Raw genomic sequence first — 18957 nt, 5'->3', positions numbered from 1 at the left:
CCCTGGTTGGTTTGGCTCAGTGGATGGAGCATTGGCCTGTGGAGTGAGGGGTCCCGAGTTCAATTCCGGTCAGGGGCGCATTCCTGAGTTTCGGACTTGGTTCCTGGTGGTGGGTGGTGGGTGGTGAGTGTGCGGGATCGATGAATCTCTCATCATTGATGTTTCTATCTCTCTCCCTCTCCTTTCCTTTCTGAATTCAATAAAAATATATTTATTTTTTAAAAAGCATGTAGTTGGAAAATTTAAAAAACCTGTTTAGGAAGTGGTTAAGCTCAGGTCTGGAGAAAAGCATTAAGAAATGGCCCTGGAAAGTAAGTTGGAAGGAGTTTGTGGGTGCTCCACAATCTCTTTTTAGTTAGTTCAGGTGACTCTACTGAAACTACTAAATGAAAACTACTGAAGCTTTTTGAGAAGGTCTGACATGGTTTGAAGCCAGAACATGTGAAAAAAATCATTACGTTTAGCGTATTTCCCAATGGTTGACCTCTTGAACAACTTGAAAAGGTATTGGGACTACGGAGATGCCTAAGCTTAGGGCACATATCAACTCTTCAGGGAACAGCTGAAATAGAAAAAGGAGTTTAAAATTCAGCCCTATGCCAAAACCGGTTTGGCTCAGTGGGTCCCAGGTTCGATTCCGGTCAGGGGCATGTACCTGGGTTGCGGGCACATCCCCAGTAGATGTGCAGGAGGCAGCTGATCGATGTTTCTCTCTCATCGATGTTTCTAACTCTCTATCTCTCTCCCTTCCTCTCTATAAAAAATCAATAAAATATATTTTAAAAAAAAAATTCAGCCCTACTCCCTGCTTTTCAGGAGGCCAGGAACTATGTGACTAAGGACATGGAGTTGATTGATTACGCTCCTACTGTCCTGTGGTGGTGTTTTTGGTGGTGGTGTTTTTTCTGAATGAGTGTCTCTCAGACAACAAAGAGTGCCATTATCTGCTTTGTCATCTCCCTCTTCCCACACCTAGCAGGGTTAGGCATATGGTGAAATTGGTGGGAGGTGGGGTAGGCAGACAATAGAACAGTGAAGAAAGGTTTCTTTAAAATGGCTTATGTCAGTGCCAAAGGCTTACTGGGGTGGGTGGGTGAGTGGGAGGTGGAGAGGGCTGGATAATGTTTTTGGCCATGTCTCAGATCAAAGGATCAATTAATCAGATCTTAATTTCTGTATCAATACAGTAGCGCTCTCTAAGGCCTCCAGTCTGTTTTGCAACAGGCAAAAACAGCAAAACCTCCATTTCACTACAAGGCCAGAATGGTTTAAAAGAAAAATCCTCCTGCCCTGGCCTATGTGGTAAGCAGTTAGAGCGTCAGCCCTAGCACCAAAGGGTCTCGGGTCTGATTCCTGATCAAGGGCATGTACCTGGGTTTTGGGTGCTCCACAATCTCTTTTTAGTTCAGGTGACTCTACTGCAGGAGGCAACCAATTGATGTGTCTCTTACAAAGTTGTTTCTCCTTCCCTCCCTCCCTTCCACTCTCTCTGAAAAAGCAATGGAAAAAATATCCTCGGGTGAGGATTAACAAAAAGAAAAAAAAGAAAAACCCTCCCTTTTATAGCTTCTGCCCGTGGCCTTGAGACCTGTTCTTTTGCTGGAGCAGGTCTTGGAAGTTTTGAAGAGCTAAGATTGTGTTAGCCATTTTGCACCCAGAGCCGAGTATCTTTGTGCTGCTACCCGCTGAAGGAGAGGCTGCAAATGCCATCAGCTGCCCAGGGAGGAGTTACTTGGTGCTGTTTTCTCCATAGAGAAGATTGCAGGAAATGCCTCCGAGTTCCTACGTTTTTCCTCCAGATTCTGTAAAGCGGCTGCCTGGGTGTGGTCTCTCCTTTTCTTTCCTCTCCGCTCCGATGGAGTATGGGAATAGGATTTTTCCTCACTGTCACGGCTACAGCCAGGGCTACTTAGAAACCAGATTGCAGATCCCAGGCACAGGGGAAGAAGCCAGACTGCAGAGGACCAGGAAGCTCAGGGCCGGGCCTGAGCCCAAGTTCTGGTGCTGTGCCCAGTGCCTTTATATTTATTTAAAGAGGAGGGCTGCTTGGTAACTGGGAGGCTTCAGCCTTCCTGAGCTGCAGAGCTCCCGGTCTGCTTGACTGCACAGGAATGAGACGCTACTCCCAAGGGCTGCGGCCCGCTGTCACCCAGTGGGGGTGGGGAAAGGCGTCCTAAGCCAGGGCTCTGGCTAGTCTGGCCCTCAAACTGCCAAGACTGTAAAGAACAGAAACTCCAGAAATCCTCTGATTTTTCTTGTCTCCACACCCCAGCACCCACCATCACAATGCCCCTTTCCTGTGGGAAGGCAGTATTGAACGCAGACTATGTAAGAGGAGGTTCTGCCTCTTGATTCAAATCAGCTTTTCCTCTTGCTAGCTGCCTGACCCACCTGCCTGCCCGAGGGTGAGACACCTGCGTGCTCATTTGTAAAATGGTGGAAATAATTCCGACCTCATAAAATTACTGCAAAGATTTAAAGAAAGTAAGGGGACACATGCAACGCTTAGCATAGCGTCCGCACATGAGGAAAGTTCAATTAATTGTGGCAGGAAGAACCTTAATGCCTTGTTTAGGAAATACGACTAAATGCATCCTGTTCTACGGGTGACCTGCGAGAAAGCTTTTTATGTGAGAATATAATAAATTGTGAACTCTCCAAACCCTGGGATGACAGACTTTAATTCCAAATTAGTCAACTTTGTGTTTTATTGTCGGATTTGGCCTTTTCTTACCACCTCCTCAAGCGCGGAGCCCCTAAATCACCCTCCGTCTCTGACCCCAGACCCCAGCGGCATAGGTTGACTTGAGTCCGCGGCCCCAGACGTGGCCTGGGACCGTGGGCAGGAGGAGGAGGAGCACACGGTGATCTCACCCTTCGGGGCTGGGCGTCTTTCCGGCCGGGGCGCGCAGCATCCCCAGCCAGACTGCAGCGATGGCCGCCCCGCCCTCCGCTGCAGTCCTGGCAGGGCTCCCAGGGGCGGAGGGTGCAGGGGTGGGGCGCAGAGAATCTCTGCAGGGCGGGGAGGGGCAGGACTGCAGGATCCGAGCTGCGGGGACGGGGCGGTTGGAGGCTCTCGGGCCGCCGGGGCGGAGGCAGAGGCTCTATTGCACCATCGACCCCCACCCCTGGCGCGCGCCCTCCTCCCCCACGTTCCGTTGCGCTCCCGCAATCGACTTTCCCCTGCACCGCCGCTTCGGCTCCTTCCGGGAGCGCTCGGCCCTTTCCGTCGAGCGCTCGGCAAGCGACCCGGCGGGAGCCCCGCCCCCTCTGCTCCGGCGGCGCTCGCCCCCGCCCCTCGCGCCGCGCCCGGGCGCTTCCCTCGCGCTCGCGCCCGCCCGCCCGCCCGCCCGCAGCCGGAACGCGCGTGGCCGCCTATAAAAGAGGCGGGGCGCGCGCGTCGCCGCCACTACCCACTGCGGAGCGAACGGCGAGGAGCGGAGGCCGCGGAGGCGCGTCGGTCTCTCAGCAACCCCCGCAGCCCCACGCACTCGCTGCCCTCACCCGCAGGAGCCGGTGAGAAGGGGGGCGGGAGGGCGCGGGCCGCAGCGGGGCCGAGGGCAGCCGACCCCTGGCCGGGAGCCGTGTCGCCCCCGGGGAGGGGAGGGGCGGGGCCAGCGCGCGGACAGGTGAGCCGGCCTTGCTGCTCCCTCCGCCGGGCGGGGAGCCGGACGAGCCGGTCGCGACCGGCTTGTGGCGCGTGGGCTGCGGGGGAGCCGCCGGGCCGAGTCGGGGCGCCGGCGGTTGGAATGTCATTGACTGGGCGGAGGGGGTGGCGAGGCCGCGGGCCCCACCCGCCCCCCGCCCCAGCCCGGCCGCCGCCCCGCCCTGCCCCATCGGGTTGCGGCAGGTGGGGCGGGGGCTCCCCGGTCCGGAGGGTCGCCGTTCCCTTCCTGCCGCGGCGGGGACCGACCTCTGCGGCCCCTTTTCCCAAATCCCGACAAGCAGTGCCGGCCGCCCGTGGACGGAGGAGGAGCCGAGCGTCGGGTGAAGGGCTCTGCGATGTGAATTTCGTCCTGTTGGGCAGTTCTTGGCCCTCCCGACGCAGGAAGGTTCGAGGCTGGCCGCCTCCTTGTCTTCCTTTGTAATAAACACTTCTTTCCTACCCGGTTGTGATGTGCTTGTAAGTAACAGCGGCGGCTCTGGCTTTGTGCGAGACCCAAATCAACTGATTTCATAGCTTCGAGTTTCGTTTTGTCCTCCCCACCCCCGCACCCCGAGACCGGGTTTGTCCGGTGTATTATTTGTCAGAAATCCTGCAGCCATGCCGGTGTTGAGTGACAGAGCAGCCTTTTGTTTGAAAGTCGTCCCTGAATTTGATGTTTCCCAAAGAAAATTGCCTTTAAAAGTCTCTCTGATGTGCTGGGTACAATGCATTTTAAATCAAGGGCTTGTTCAGGTTGAGGGTTGAATGTGTTTTAAATCAAAGGCCTGAGTAGAAAAGAAAAGCTGGGTGGAGATGATGCTTGAACCGCTGCCATACCTTCTGACATCTCTCTTATATAATAGATCCTGAAACCTGAAGGAAGGCCCTTTGTTCTGTCTTCATTGTGGTATTTTAGAAAAACTTACCGTCATGGCTGTTAGGGAAGAATGGAAGAGAGACCTTATGAAGTATTTTCATAATGTGTTGAGAAATTGCGTCGTCATAGCGATTGCATTTTACTAAAACAGAATCTGTCAAAGATGGAAGGGTGGCGGTGTCTTGCAGCCAGGAAACAACATCTTAAGAATAGCAGTGGAAGCCATGGAGCCCAGGTTCCAGCTCTGCAAACCAGTCGTTTATTTTCCCTTTTGTTGCAGCTAAATGTCTTAGATTTTGAAAGGTCACATTGAAGTCAAAGTTTAAAAAAATGTGCTGCAGTGAGAGCCTCTGTGCCGGAAATTAACAATAAGCCCTTTTTAGTAACTGGGCCAATAATTACTCAAAGGACCTTCAAAGTGTGTTAGCTGTTATCCAGGGACCTAGATGGAGACAGGGGGCTCGAAAGGAGGAATTAATTGCTCTGTGCGGGACAGGTGTGGAGCGGTTCGAGTTAGCCATCAGCAGAGGAGCATTCTCTGATGTGCTTCGGGTCTGTGGCAGTGTGTTTTGTAGTCATCTAATAATTGGAGAAATCTGAACTGTCACTGGCTCTAATGAGCTCATCGAGCAGTCTGGTGAGCAGGTTTATTGAGGTGGTTTTCTCTCCTTTTCCTTACCTGCCTTCATCCCAAAGGGAGGGGCCCACTGCGGATCCTGAGAAATTATGTCAGGAATAGTCCGCAGTGCTGTGCTGTCTGTCCGTCCTTGCTGAACCTGCACCTAAGGCCACCCTGTGATCCGTCCTCTGTGGGCCAGTGGAGGACTCCACTGGTTATGCAGCGGCACTGCTGCATCTTATCAGCTGTGGCCTATCAGCTGTGGTGGGAGTAGGTAGAGGAATGCAGCGCCCTGGTAGCAAGTGCTGACTCCAGGAATGCAGGAGGGACACGCATAGCTGATCACTTGGAGCCAGTGGACTAGAGCAACTGTTCTTTTTGTTGTTAATCCTCACCCGAGGATATTTTTCCATTGATTTTTTTTAGGGGGAGAGGAAGAGAGAGGGAAGGACAGAGAGAGAAACATCGATGTGAGAGAAACACATCCATTGGTTACCCCTCCCCACCAGCCTGGGCCTAGGAGGGCCAGGGAGGAGCCTGCAACCAAGGTGTGCCCTTGACTGGAATAGAACCTGGGATCCTTTGGTCCGAAGGCCAACACTCTATCCACTGAGCCAAACCAGCTAGGGCTAGAGCAACTGTTCTTCTACCTCCCTTCCACCTTTTTTTGCATATTCCTCTTGTACTTGTTTTCAACAGGAAATAGTATTTTGCAGAGGAAGTGGACCAGTACATTAGGCCCAAGTCAGATCTTTGCACCTTGAGTTCTTTCTTGTTTCTGATGATGTCATGAGGTGCTATTTCGTTATTGAATGGAAGGGGATTTAGGAATCATCTAGTCCTAGGAGTTTCAATTCATCGGAACTTTTAGTGTTAAACAGTATATTCGGGAAACTGAGGCCTGAAAGGGGGTATGACCTAGGCACGGCATCACATTTAGATAGATAGGAAGTGCCAAGACCAGATAACTTTGGTTCTTTTTCCACATATGAAATCCCTGGTGGGGTTTAGAAGGTACTGGAAAAAAATCTGAAATTTTATTTTCACCTGTATTCATATATTTTTAAGGATCTGTTTTCTTTAGTTTGAAATGATTTTGTTCTGTTTGCCCTTAGAAGCTTGTTATCTCGCTCTTCCCCTGCCCTTTTTAGACTCCACATTCCTCCGTCATGTTGTCATCGTTTCGTAAGCGCAGAGTCCAGGTATTTGACCAGCATGCAGGAAATGCGTTGCCTTTTCCGTTTTGCCTGATTTGCAGTGAAGACACGTTTGTGTCAAAGCGGTTGAATGATCCAAAGAGAGTGGGGGAAACTGCTTGCATGAGTTTTCTGTTAAAGGTTTTGTTTTGTTTTTTAGGGTGTTATGTAAACAGAAGTCTTAGTCAATTTATTCTAAAATTTCCAGATCCTCCTGTTTAAGGCATGAAGATATTATTTCTTATACTAGAGTTTGCATGTAGTGTTTGCTGGTTTGTTTTTTTGATGGTTACTTGGTTCTTAAGAACCAAGAGGCTAAACAGATTATCTTAGATATTTGCAAAAAATAATCTGGAAACATGTAGTAAAAATAATATCTTTACATTTGATAAATATTGTAAACTTGGGTTTGTTTCCTGTTCCCATTGACTTTTCTTTTTTAAAAATATATTTTTATTTCAGAGAGGAAAAGAGAGGGAGAGAGAGATAGAAACATCAATGATGAGAGAGAATCATTGATTGGCTGCCTCCTGCACACCCCCTACTGGGGATGGAGCCTGAAACTCGGTCTTGTGTCCTTGACCAGAATCGAACCTGGGACCCTTCAGTCCCCAGTCTGACGCTCTATCCACTGAGCCAAACTGGCTAGGACCCCATTGACTTATTTCTTCTGCCACAATCCTTGTAATGAAATGGAGCTTGCATTTTCTTTTTTTTAAAAAGCTCACTATATATCTGTTGTGTTTGTGTATCGTTTTTGAGTGTTTGCTAAATTGGACCTTTTTCAAAGAGAAAAATGCTTAAATTGTCTTGATATCCCATAAGGAGAAATACAAATTTTGCAAGTGTCTAGTGATTATGGGTGATAAATCCAAGGCAAGCCTTTTTATAAATCAGACTGGTTGATGATTTAAATGAGGTTTATAAAAATGGGCCACATTATAAATTCCTCCTGTTTTGAGTCTCAGTAACAATATTTTGCACTTAAGTACTTCTCATCTGAATTTTACAGATTAACAGGTAAGTAGCAACAAGGTAATATTTGGGGGGCATGCAAAAGTAAGTTTTTGCAGCCTTGCTCTGCGTTTCTGGGTTTTGATGCAATGCAGTATGAAATTTGCTTTCTTAAGGCTAAAGTTCCTGCTCACCTCGGCCGAATCCAGCTAATGAGTTGAAATGAATTAATCAATTTGAAGGCTGACATGCTGGTCCACAATCAGATTAAATGTGGTTTAAACAAAGATTTTTTTTTCATGGTTAAAACTCTTAGTTTATGTAATATTTACCTCTCTCTACTTACCATCAGATCTGCCACTAAAATCTGCATCTGAGCTGGTTTTTTGAGCTAATTCATTTGCTCTGAGAATTAATTGGTATAAAATTGTTAATGGGTGCTAACCGGTTCTTTGGTGGTTTGTTCTGGGGTAGCCCTTCCTTCCACATCGATGGGTATCAAGTTCTCTTGCTCTGGAAATGTAAAATTTGATAAGAAGCTGGCTTTATAAGCCATAGGAAAAGGGCATTGTTGGTTCTGCACCTTTGAGCTCTGACTAAGCAACAAAAACAACGCTGATGAATGGTTTCTGTGACCTTTTGCTTTGGGTAATGTTTATGAATTTTTCCGAGGAGCCAAATGATCTCTTAATCCTGTTAGTTCCTAAAATCGCTTTCCTTGCAAAACCATATATCTCGTCGTGTCCTGCCTGCAGTCGGAATTCATTTTGTAGTGTTCCAAAGGCCTCTTACATCCGGCACATCGAGCCTGTTGAAATGTCGGCAGTCCCAACACTGTTTTAAAGAGCAACTCCTTTCCTCATCACTACAATTTTATGTCCTTCTGAGGTTCCATAGAGGTGAGGGTGTCCTACACCATTCACTGCAGGTGCCAAGTGTGCAGAGGCCAAAGCATTTGGCCTTTGGTTTGAAAATTTTTGTATCTGCAATCTCTTTTGTTGCTTAATACAGTGTCCGTCCCACCCACTGCTTCCCACCCTCCAAAGACATCCTTCCCCTGGCACAGTGGGGCATTTGCTTCTGCACATTAGGTTAGAGTTTAAAAATTCTCTAAGCACCAAAAACTGCCCCAAATAGTGTCTCTTGGCATTTGTCAAAAAGACAAAGGTATTAATTAATGGCTAGGCTCTTTAGTAGAACTCCGTTTTTAGGTGGCAATGTGTATAAATTTGTTTGATCGGAGGAGCCATTCTTAGGCAGGTTATATCTTTGGGTTAAACTAGAACATCCTAGACTAGACTCATATTGTTAGACCCCTCTCTTCCCAGAGATCTAGCAGTTTTGTAAGAACGCTGACAGGTTTGTTTTTTTTATTGATCACAATAGAGGACATGGTTGTAATTCCTGTTTTATCCCCTGAGATCAATTCACATGACTTGCTGAATGATGCAGCCAGCGTTTTGACTGCTGCATTGCAGCATTGATAACTAGCCTGCATCTTCAGCCTTGCCTAACAATATTTGCAAAAACATGACCTTTTCTTCGCTTACGTTAAATGGGAAGCTGTCCTTAAACACACAGAGCCTACCTACATCCAGCACTTCATTTCCCTCCCTTGTTCTCCGTGTACATGGTCTTGACTGGCAAAATCAAAGCTGATCTGCTGCTGTGAGATAAGCAGTCAGTTGACTGCAGTCCTAGGAAGTGGACTCCTGCGGGTTTTTGTACTGTCAGTGGAATAGGTAGATAGGCTGGTATGGTTGCAGATTGTTCTTTAATGGCACTGTCCCAAAGTCTTCCATTCTATCTCTTTAGAGGCGCAGGCGTTAATCCCATTAAGGCTGGGAACAGCCTGGAACAGTCTCTGTGGAGTCTGCCTTATCAGTCAGCCGCATATTTCGGGGCAGGGGTGGAGTTCCTGAGCAGCCTCAGTCATGAAGGGAATGTGGTGCACGCCGGCACAGCCCAGGAATTCCGCTCTCACATGGTCTTGGGTGAGAGGTTATATGGCCCCTTTGGGTGGCAATAGTTTCTTGATGATATGAAAATTTTCCTGTGTTTAATACAGTCTATGGCAGTATCCTTTTAGAAGTAAAAAGAAACAGGGAACTTGTGTAGATAAACTAGAGACAGCTCCCTGTCAGGTTAAGTAAGGGTGGGGGGAAATTCCCATTAACCTGTAATCGTAGGCTCCTGTGATCACACAAATGCACATTTGGAAGGCCGACAGCAGTGGGAGAGCAGTGATGACTTTCAGATGCCCAGCTCCCCAGAGAGGGCCAGTGTGGCTTGGCAGAGCTCCCACCTCCCACATCAGCTGATCTACTGTAGGGAAGAAAAGTCCATTATTGCCTGACCGAAGCACTTGCTATAGAATTGACTCGTTCTACTTCACTGGGGTGACAAAGAGGGCCTTTTAGGTTGGTTAATTTCAACAGGGCCTCGTTGGACTGTCTCCCTGGATTGGTAGGGCCAAATCGGCAAGCTGGACCCAAGCGGGGGGACTGCTCAGGTGGAACCTGTGCAGTGTTATGTTGGGGATTCTTTTATTCATCAAAAAATCCCCAATGTGATTTCTTGGAAATTTCTGTAGCAGCTAAAGGATTTTAGAAATGCAGTGAATCATGCAATGTGAGGAGGCGCCATAGACATTAATCTGAAGACCTAGACCCCAGGAAGGAGCTCAAGTGCAGTGTAGTGATTGCAATTCTGGTCAGGAATCTAGCTTTTTCCTGGATAAAATTCCAGTTTGACCATATGGAAAATGAAACTTGGTTAGGCTATTGAGCTCTCTCCTTGCTCTTTACAAATGAATTGGGGGCTGCGCACGCTCTTGATCATTCTTCAACAAACACTTCTTAATGATCTTTGTGTGCTAGAAATCCGGATACAAAGAGCAGATCTTGCAGTCTAGTTGTACAGTGGGAAGTATGTACAAGCGCTTTGTAAACCTACAGAAAAGTGTGATTACATCTGAGGAGGGAGGAAGGGGCAGAGTGGACAGCCTGGTAAGGAGGCAGTGTCCCGCAGCCTAATCGCTTCCGCTGGGGGATGAGATCCAAATAGGAGTTTTCCAGGCACAGAAGGGGCAGAGACATGCTAGGCAAAGGGAGCCTGTGCAGGTGGCTTGGAGTCTTTACAGAGAATTGTGTGTTTGGAAGGAGAGACAATATTTCTACACGCCAAGAGAATAGGGGGCCTGGGTGAGAAATATCAGTCAGGGATGCTGGGCCAGATCGAAGGCCTCCTCAGAGGGGTGGATTCTTCCTCTCTCAGAAGGAAGTCAGAAAGGTTTTAAGGCCTGGGTGTGCCATGGCAAAGAATAGGTTTCTTTTTATAGTAAAATAAATAAATAAATTGGACTTTGTGAGAGAAAAACAATACAACAAAAATAACTGGTTAATAGCTGGAAAATCAGTTAGAAGGAACGGTGACAGGCTAACATCACCTGGTGGTCTCTTTCCTCAGGAAGGCGTCTCTTCATAGGAAGGTGGTCCTCAGAGTTGACCGGTGCAGACCTCTTGGAGCTGCTTTAATCCCTGAAGAGCTGGAAACGTGGACCTTGCCCAGATCTCACCAATCTTGTTTACCTCCTGCTGGGGGTGGGGCTGGGGGTGGGGGCCTCTCCCTGGTTTCCATGCCTAATCCTTAGCCTGCTGATCCTTTCCCAGGAGCAGGCCAGTCAGGAAGAGCTCTCCAGTGTTTCCCTGGTAACAAGTTTAGGCCTCGTATAAATAAATTACAGAGTGAGAGCTGGAGAGACCATTAAGGTTTTCTGGTTGGCTTCTTTATCAGATCTCAGAATCTTCTCTGTAGAGTATAATTTTAAAATTAGAAAGGTCTTGGGACCATCTCATTTTCACCTGCCATTTTTAGTCATTCTAGGAAATTGAGGCATAGAGAGGGAAGGTGGACAGTGCAAGATCATGTGTTAACAGACTAATTTATGAAGCTCCTTGTCCTTAATTTGTATCTATTTCCTCCTGTGATGCTTCCTTGGTTAGAGGATAAAATGACTTTTTCCTGATAAGAGCAGGTAACACATTCTGGGTTACTCCCCAAAATAGGGCAGTTTTTCTTTTTGACATTGAAATTTGGTGATTGTCCAGAAATCTGAGGGTTTAAAGTTAGGGCAGACTGAGTGTTTATGGGAAGTACCACCTACCCAGTCAGCCTGCATTTGTGATGAATTTGAAATTGATACTGAGTTTATGTAGTCTCCTTGCTTTCCCCAATAACAGGAAGGTGTAAAGTAGGATAAATATTTAACCACACTTGTTTTTTTGTTAATCCCCACCCAAGGATGTTTTTCCATGAATTTTTATTTTTATTTTTTATTTTTTAGAGAGTGGAAGGGAGGGGAGGAGACAGAGAGAAACATTGATGTGTGAGAGAGACGTCGATTGGTTGCCTCTCCTGCCCCTGCCCCAACCAGTGGCCTGGATCAGTCAGGATTGAGCTTGCAGCCGAGGTACATGCCATTGTCGGAACTGAACCCAGGATCCTTCAGTCTGAGGGCTGACACTCTATCTACTGAGCCGAACCTGCTAGGACCACATTGTTTTTTAAAGCCGTGGTCGCCACCTTTCGGACCTCGCGGACCGCCCGTTGTCCTCAGACCACCGGTTGGCGACGCTGTTTTAAAGGATACACTGTGATTTTCTTTTAATTGTACACTTTCAGGTGAGACTTGGCCTGTTCATTGCCCAGACTCTCTGGTGGCCTGAAGAAGACCTGTACAATTGACATTTTGGTGGGACTGAGAAATCTCCTTTGAATAGGAAAATTTTATTGGTTATTGATGTTAAGGACTCAGTTACTTCATAATCATTTCCTTTTCTCCATTGAATAAGAGGCTGAGATCTAGAAAGATAGAAAAACTGACTTAAGAATAGATTCTATCTAATCTCCACATAATGAAATACAGAGACCAGAGGGAAGGACTTTTGAATGGATTTCTTAATAATTCTTTGAGTACCGAAGTCAGCGTTTCCTTTGAATTCTCAAAGTGCTCGTAGAATTGAAAGTGTAACCACAGTTCTGTTCATATTGTTTCCTGGTTTCCTTGCTGTGTTGGTTAGGATCCCCTGAGGGACCTCTGCGGCAGGTATTGCAGGGCGTGAGAGCCATTTTTTACGAAGGAGTAGGATCAGCTTCGTTGTTAGGTCCTGAGAAGGGCCTGCCTTCTCAATTCATTTGTCTGCTAGGGTGTCTGATTTGTGTTTTGTTTTGTTTTTTTGGGGTTTTTTTTGTTCCTTCGGAGAGGAGAGGCTCATTCCATTAAATATATTTAAATATATTTTGGTGTCTTGTGCTTATCTCAGGGCATTCTATTCTGTCTTTTCAGAAAATGGACCCAAGTGGGGTCAAAGTGCTGGAAACAGCAGAGGACATCCAGGAGAGGCGGCAGCAGGTCCTAGACAGATACCACCGCTTCAAGGAGCTCTCAACCCTTCGGCGCCAGAAGCTTGAAGATTCCTATCGATTCCAGTTTTTCCAAAGAGATGCTGAGGAGCTGGAAAAATGGATTCAAGAGAAACTTCAGATCGCATCTGATGAGAATTATAAAGACCCAACCAACTTGCAGGTGTGTGTCATCTCCATAAGATTTGTTCCAAAATTCAAGAGCAAATGTTTTTGCCTAAAAACTATGCCAAGAAAGTAAAAGTCTTTAAAAAGCATTGAATTGTACATAAAGCAAGGTAATTTTATGGTGTAAATTGTACCTCAAAACAGTAAGCCTGTTTTTTAAAAAAAGCCTTCTCATTGATTTTTGGTGAAAGACTTTAGCAAATGGAGCAATAGTGGGCTCATGGCTCTTTTACTACCGTGTCAAAGTCATCTAAGAAGAGACGCTGGTTTAGGTGCCTGGCTCAGTACTTAATTGAAAAGAGGTATTGAGAAATGGAATGTATCGAGTCAAATCCATCCAATAAGCTAAAAATATCATCGGTCCTGGCTGGAGTTGCTCAGTTGGTTAGAGTGTTGTCCCGATACACCAAATCTGTGGCTTCAGTCCCTGGTCAGGGCACACAAAGATCTACCAGTGAATGCATAGAGAGAATAATAGATGTTTCTTTCTTTTTCCCTCCCTTTCTTTCTCCCTCTTTTCCTCTCTCTCTAAAATCAATATATAAAACATGTTTAAAAAATTAAGTAAATATATCATAAGTGAATGTGGATGGATTATTCAAGGGTAAACACCACATTCTGAGAAGACTGTGAGTGTGGTTCTGTATCTCTAGAAGGGATTGGATATCCACATAACGCCTCCTTTCCTGATGGACAATAACATCAGGATATTTGTAGCATCTTGTTATCTGCAAAGTTGGTGTCCTCAGTGGCCAAGCTTTTGGAGGTCCAGATAGATGCAGTCAGAGTTTTTTGAGGAATTGAGCAGGTAGGGGGATGGGTGCAGTGCTGAGTGAGGTGTCCATAAATAGAGGGAGTGGGACTCAGGAGGGGAGGAATTTCGGAGGGGGAACAACAGAATGATGAGTGCTGAATGTTTGCATCTATGGCTCACTTTGTGGTCTATTAACAGGGCAAGCTACAGAAGCATCAAGCCTTTGAAGCGGAAGTGCAGGCCAACTCAGGAGCCATTGTTAAGCTGGACGAAACTGGAAACCTGATGATCTCAGAGGGCCATTTTGCATCTGAAACCATAAGGGTGAGTAAGAGCAGTGCCGGGTGTGGACGGATGGCCTTCACCTATCTGCTCGGTAGAGGAATGTGGATTAATGCTTACATGTACATCTGGGTTCCTAAAAAGATAGACTTTTATAGCTTTTTAAAAAAGAATTTGTGAAGTTCCCCAAAGGGGTTACCCGCATCCTGCCTTTGTAATATGATTCAGTATGGATACAAACAAGCGAGGAATATTCTTTTTGTAAAACAAATTAGAATGTGGTTATACTTCAAAGAAGTTTGTGTAAATTAAACTATTAACATTTACAGTTGGTAATTAGATGGGAGAGCATATTGGTGACTTTAGGGATTAGGAAGAAAAGATAAATAGGATTAATCCCTGACACTATAAAGAAAGTTGTCTATTGGCAAGCTTGCTCTCAGGGTCTTGGGGGTTACTGAGGGCTGGTCAGCAAGACAAAGGTCCGGCTGTGAAGAACGACTTTTGGTACCTATCAGTCAGTGCCCACGCGACATGACCGACTTTGCAGCAGGAGTCAGACTCATGGTCAGGCTCGTTTTGGTGCCAGTTCATTGGAGTTGGGGCAATAATTGATCTTTCTCTACTTTAACAAGCCTCTTTAGGATGAGGTATGTACAGTTAGTTTGATTTATCTCATATCTATCTTCATGTTTTGTCCTTTGTCACCCAAAGTCCCTTTCTGTTGAGGGACCAGCCTTTTCAGTTCTTTACCTGTCAAGGCCATCCTGAAAGTTTAGATAGAAGCTTAGGCCCAGCAAGAACGGCTTCATCCTCCACGGTTCCTGTACCGTCGTGCAGGTCTCATTCCCTTAGGTTCTGTCTAGTGGTTTTCAACAATGCATGCTTGTCTCTCTTACTCTGATATACTCTGCAGTCTCATAGCGAAGCCCTCAGTTAGCCCTAAGCTTATTATTAATAAATAACTATTAGTGGTAATGATTGTAAATAGGAAATAAAATTTTAAATGCGATGTGACAAATTATTTAATCACATTTAACCCATTTGGCTAATGTAATATGTGTCTCTGCAATTAAATACAAATATTTATCTGCCATTTTCCTACTACTTTGTGTACAGCTTATCGCAAATGAAATCAGCATGCCCGTTTCCTTGATAGAAGTTGTTTGCCCAGGATGCAAGGGGCTACTCTGTAGTTGTACAACCAGACTGCAGAGGAGAACATAATCTGGGGAAGGGGGAGGCCCACCCCAACCTCACTTCATTCAGGTCTGTTAGGAGGTACCCTCTTCCTGTTTAGTGATCTTATTAAAGCCACATTTGAAAGTGCTATTAGCCTCTATTTGTTGAGTTGCTATTAGTAGCTATTTATGTTCAAACGTCTTGCTGGGAATTTTACATATGTGGTTTCTCATCTTTACTACAAGCTATCAAGGCAGCCATTATACCCATAGTATAGAGGGCCAGAAACGGAAGCTCTGACAAGCTGGAGTTGTCCTTATTCATACAGCTAATAGGTGACAGAACTGGAATTTCAGTCCATTCTCTTTCTCTGATCACAAGTACTTACTTTTCCAACCTGTATCTCGTTTCTGTAGACTTTCCTTAGTGTTTCCCCTTGATCTGTCTGTCCAGTTTCCCCTCTGTCACCTGGCTGTGCTACTGTAGAGCAGCCCATTCACTTGGGAGAACAGCCTCCGTCAGCTGCTCACTCGTGCCCCTCCTGAGAACACCACCTGAGTCAGAACCAGGATTTCTCCTCCACGGTGTCAGCTTTCCGAGTGTTTCTGAAGTGCCCCTGCCTCTCTGCCCACACACGCTCTCAAACCAAAGTAAACTTGGGAAGCTGGACTCCCTCTGACCTGCAGTATTTACAAGCTCAGACACACCAGCAATGGGAATGTTGTTCCAGTCCTAGGACAGGCCTGGCCCTAGTTCTTTACTGAGGGTGTGAAAATGAAATTTGTGAGAAACTGATGGTTGCCCCTGGAGGATGAGGTTTTCTTCAGCTTTCTGTGGCCTGTTTTTAATTTGAGCAAAGGGCTCTTCTTTCATCTCTCTCATCTTTGCTTTCACGCTCACAGTTCCCATGTTGGTTCTGATTGGGTGATTTATCTGGTCCCGTAACTCAGTAACTTAGTTTGGCAGGCAGTGACAGAGGAGGTGGTGGAGTGCGGAGGCTGTATGTGTCCTGGATAACCTGTCTATCACTGGTTTAGACTTTCACACCGTACCGGACGGCATGGCGCCCCATAGTCACCGCCACCCACATCGGGTCCCACATCCGCGTAGGTGGAGTATTGAGTTGCTCTGGGTTGCCTTTCCCCCTGCCTTGGAATGCCTTTCACTTCCTTCCCAGTGATGGTTCCAGTTCTAACCATCCATGGTGGAAGTGACAGTAGTGATGGAGGTGAACTGTGTGAACATTATTTTATTCCTCACTGCTTTCTCCTTTCAAATGAAACATAATTTGTTTCTAAGAGAATCCACCCATGTTGACTCTCCCATGACTTTCAAGTTTGAGTTGGCTGGGAGTGGCCAACAGTGGGTGGATCCCAAACTTTTCTTCTGTTAGCATTCAAACCTTTTGTGTTGTTTACTTGTGTCTGTCAGTGTTACACTGAAACTCCCAGTATCTTGGGTCGGCATAATCAGTGCATTGAGATTGGATTAGAATATGAGAATGCATCACCTAAGCTTGAATTGATGATCGATTTTCCCCAGTTTTTGACAAGTCCTTACTGGGGCTGTGCTATGATAACCCAAAGATGCTGGGAAGTGAATATGTTTGGGCCTGTGCTGCCACTTGGGTGAAATTTGAAATAAATCTAACCTGAGATGTATTGTACCACAAATTTTCTCTCTTCAGAGAAGCTCCAAAACTTTTTCTGCCAAGAATCCTTTTTGATAGCTCATTATGTGTCAGAACCCCATCTTTTCTACTTTTATACCAAGGTTGTCCTGGGCCTCATAATTATTACTTGGGCCTCATAATTACTTCTTTGCTTTTATGTCTGTTGGACCTCTTGTTTTCCCCTTCACCTTTATGAATTCAGAATATGTTCTTCAGTCATTTCTGCTGAGGTTCCATATTAAACCCTCATCCTTCTTTCCCTGATAGTCTCCTGACCTAGGATCCCATTTAGTAATTTAGTAATAATAACTAGTAACATTAATTACTTACAAATAATATAAAACCAATCTTTTTTTACTTTTTAAAGTATGTTTTATTGATTTTTTAGAGAGAGAGGAAGGGAGAGGGATAATGAAATAGAAACATCGATCAGCTGCCTCCTGCATACCCTGCAACCTGGGCGTGTGCCCTGACTGGGAATGGAACCAGTGACCTCTTGGTTTATGAGTGGATGCTCAACCACTGAGCCGTATATACCGGCTTGGTTAAAATCAATAATTGATGATAATAATTCCCTTGAAGTAAATTAGAATAAATGTACCTATAAAAGGTCAGTACTTTAAGACCCACCAAACCACTATGAAGTGTATACTTTTTCCTATTCTCACTTAAACTTATGATTTCCTCTCAGCTTATGGATTATCTTCTTAAAAGACTTGTTCGGAGCTCCATGAGGTTTCTGACTTGGTGGAACTCTGAAAGAGCCATCTCCCATGGAAACGGTTGTAATGTGTGGGGTTGAATTTTCACCTTCAGACTCGTTTGCTGGAGTTGCACCGCCAGTGGGAGTTACTTTTGGAGAAGATGCGGGAGAAAGGAGTCAAACTGCTGCAGGCTCAGAAGCTGGTGCAGTATTTGCGAGAGTGTGAGGACGTGATGGACTGGATCAATGACAAGGTATGTTTTGAGAAGGAGGTTTGCTAAGTCAGTCTTGTGGAAAGAAAGGGAAGGGACTCCCCTGATCTGCATCCCAGGGCCAGGGTTAGCGGGAGGGGTGGCTGTCCCTCCAGCTGCTGTCCCGTGTTCTCATCTGTAACTGAAACTTGGAGTCGCTGAGACCGAAATGCTGTCCCCTCAATATCTGAACCACAAACCTCATAGAAACTGTGTCTGCTACAGCTAACAGGCCCAGCCCAGTGTGCCTGTTTCATAAGTTCTGGGACTGCTGTTTCCAAGTGCTGGTTGGTGACTCCGGCTCTGTTATGGTCCCTGAATAGGAAGCAATTGTGACTTCTGAGGAGCTGGGCCAGGACCTGGAGCACGTGGAGGTTTTACAGAAGAAATTTGAAGAGTTTCAAACAGATATGGCTGCCCATGAAGAAAGAGTTAATGAAGTGAACCAGTTTGCTGCCAAACTCATTCAGGTAAGAACTGTCTAATGTTTCAGAACATTATGATGGCCAGCCCCTGATTTCTGAGAGCAAGTTCTGGTACACATGTCTAAGTTTTGTTCAGATCCAAGTGAGGCAGCAGTACCTACCACTCCTAAATTAGAGAATGGTTTTTAAGTTGTGGAGGTGGGCAGGAAGGGCAGAGTTCATTTGATCTGTTGCCTCCACCCACGTTCAAGTAGGGCTTGGGAAGCTTTTATTGGGCTGCTGAGGCTGGGCGTCAGGGTTTCTCAGGCGAGGGTGTGGCAGTGAATGCTTCTTAGATTGGCAGGCGTCCACCGGTGCATGGTTGCTTTTCCCTGGGCTCCCTTGGGAGCCTGGGGACCTTGTAATGAGCAGGCTTTCCACTGGTAGCTGTGGCCGTTAGAGGGGAGTGGCAGCCTTCCCCAGTGCCTGCGTGTGCAGTCCTACAAGCAGCCTCCTATTCTCATCTTTCACTATAGGGGTCAGAGTGCTCTGAGGACATCAAGTAGTCGGAACTAGGCCATTTTTGCTTTAGGAAATTTGATTTTGGGGGTACACGTTTTAAATGTATGGATCTGTGTCAGGCCTAGTACCTATTCCCTTTCTAATTAGTGATGAAGTGAAAGAAGAGCCAGCATTCCTCAAACATACTCACCCTTCCAGGGACAGATGTGCTATCCCCGAACCCTGGGCCAGCACACAGCCGTGCTCAGAGGAGCAGTCAGGCCAAGCCCCATGGTCTCACATATGGACCCCAGAACCCTGAAA

At 46.3% G+C, this 18957-nt stretch overlaps 1 protein-coding gene across 8 annotated transcripts in view; it reads left to right on the top strand.

Moving 5' to 3' along the window:
* Window positions 1-3411: 3411 nt before the first annotated feature.
* SPTAN1 (spectrin alpha, non-erythrocytic 1) overlaps window positions 3412-18957 on the top strand; it is a 60654-nt gene continuing 45108 nt past the window's right edge. For 7 of the 8 annotated variants that reach the window (XM_070430539.1, XM_070430537.1, XM_070430534.1 and 4 more), the window contains exons 1-5: window positions 6297-6344; window positions 12640-12879; window positions 13837-13962; window positions 17591-17731; window positions 18052-18198. In XM_070430539.1, coding sequence (XP_070286640.1) covers window positions 6312-6344; window positions 12640-12879; window positions 13837-13962; window positions 17591-17731; window positions 18052-18198 — 687 coding nt within the window. In that variant the 5' untranslated portion in view covers window positions 6297-6311. Of the gene's footprint in view, window positions 3517-6296; window positions 6345-12639; window positions 12880-13836; window positions 13963-17590; window positions 17732-18051; window positions 18199-18957 lie in introns of those variants that run through there. The other variant, XM_070430533.1, reaches the window with a different exon arrangement.

Source organism: Myotis yumanensis, unplaced genomic scaffold (genome assembly GCF_028538775.1).
Source record: "Myotis yumanensis isolate MYYU_CA2020_CCGP unplaced genomic scaffold, mMyoYum1.0.hap1 SCAF_12, whole genome shotgun sequence".
Classification (NCBI taxonomy): Eukaryota; Metazoa; Chordata; class Mammalia; order Chiroptera; family Vespertilionidae; genus Myotis; species Myotis yumanensis.
The sequence above is the reverse complement of the archived record's forward strand: the minus strand, read 5'-3'. Positions and strand labels throughout refer to the sequence as shown.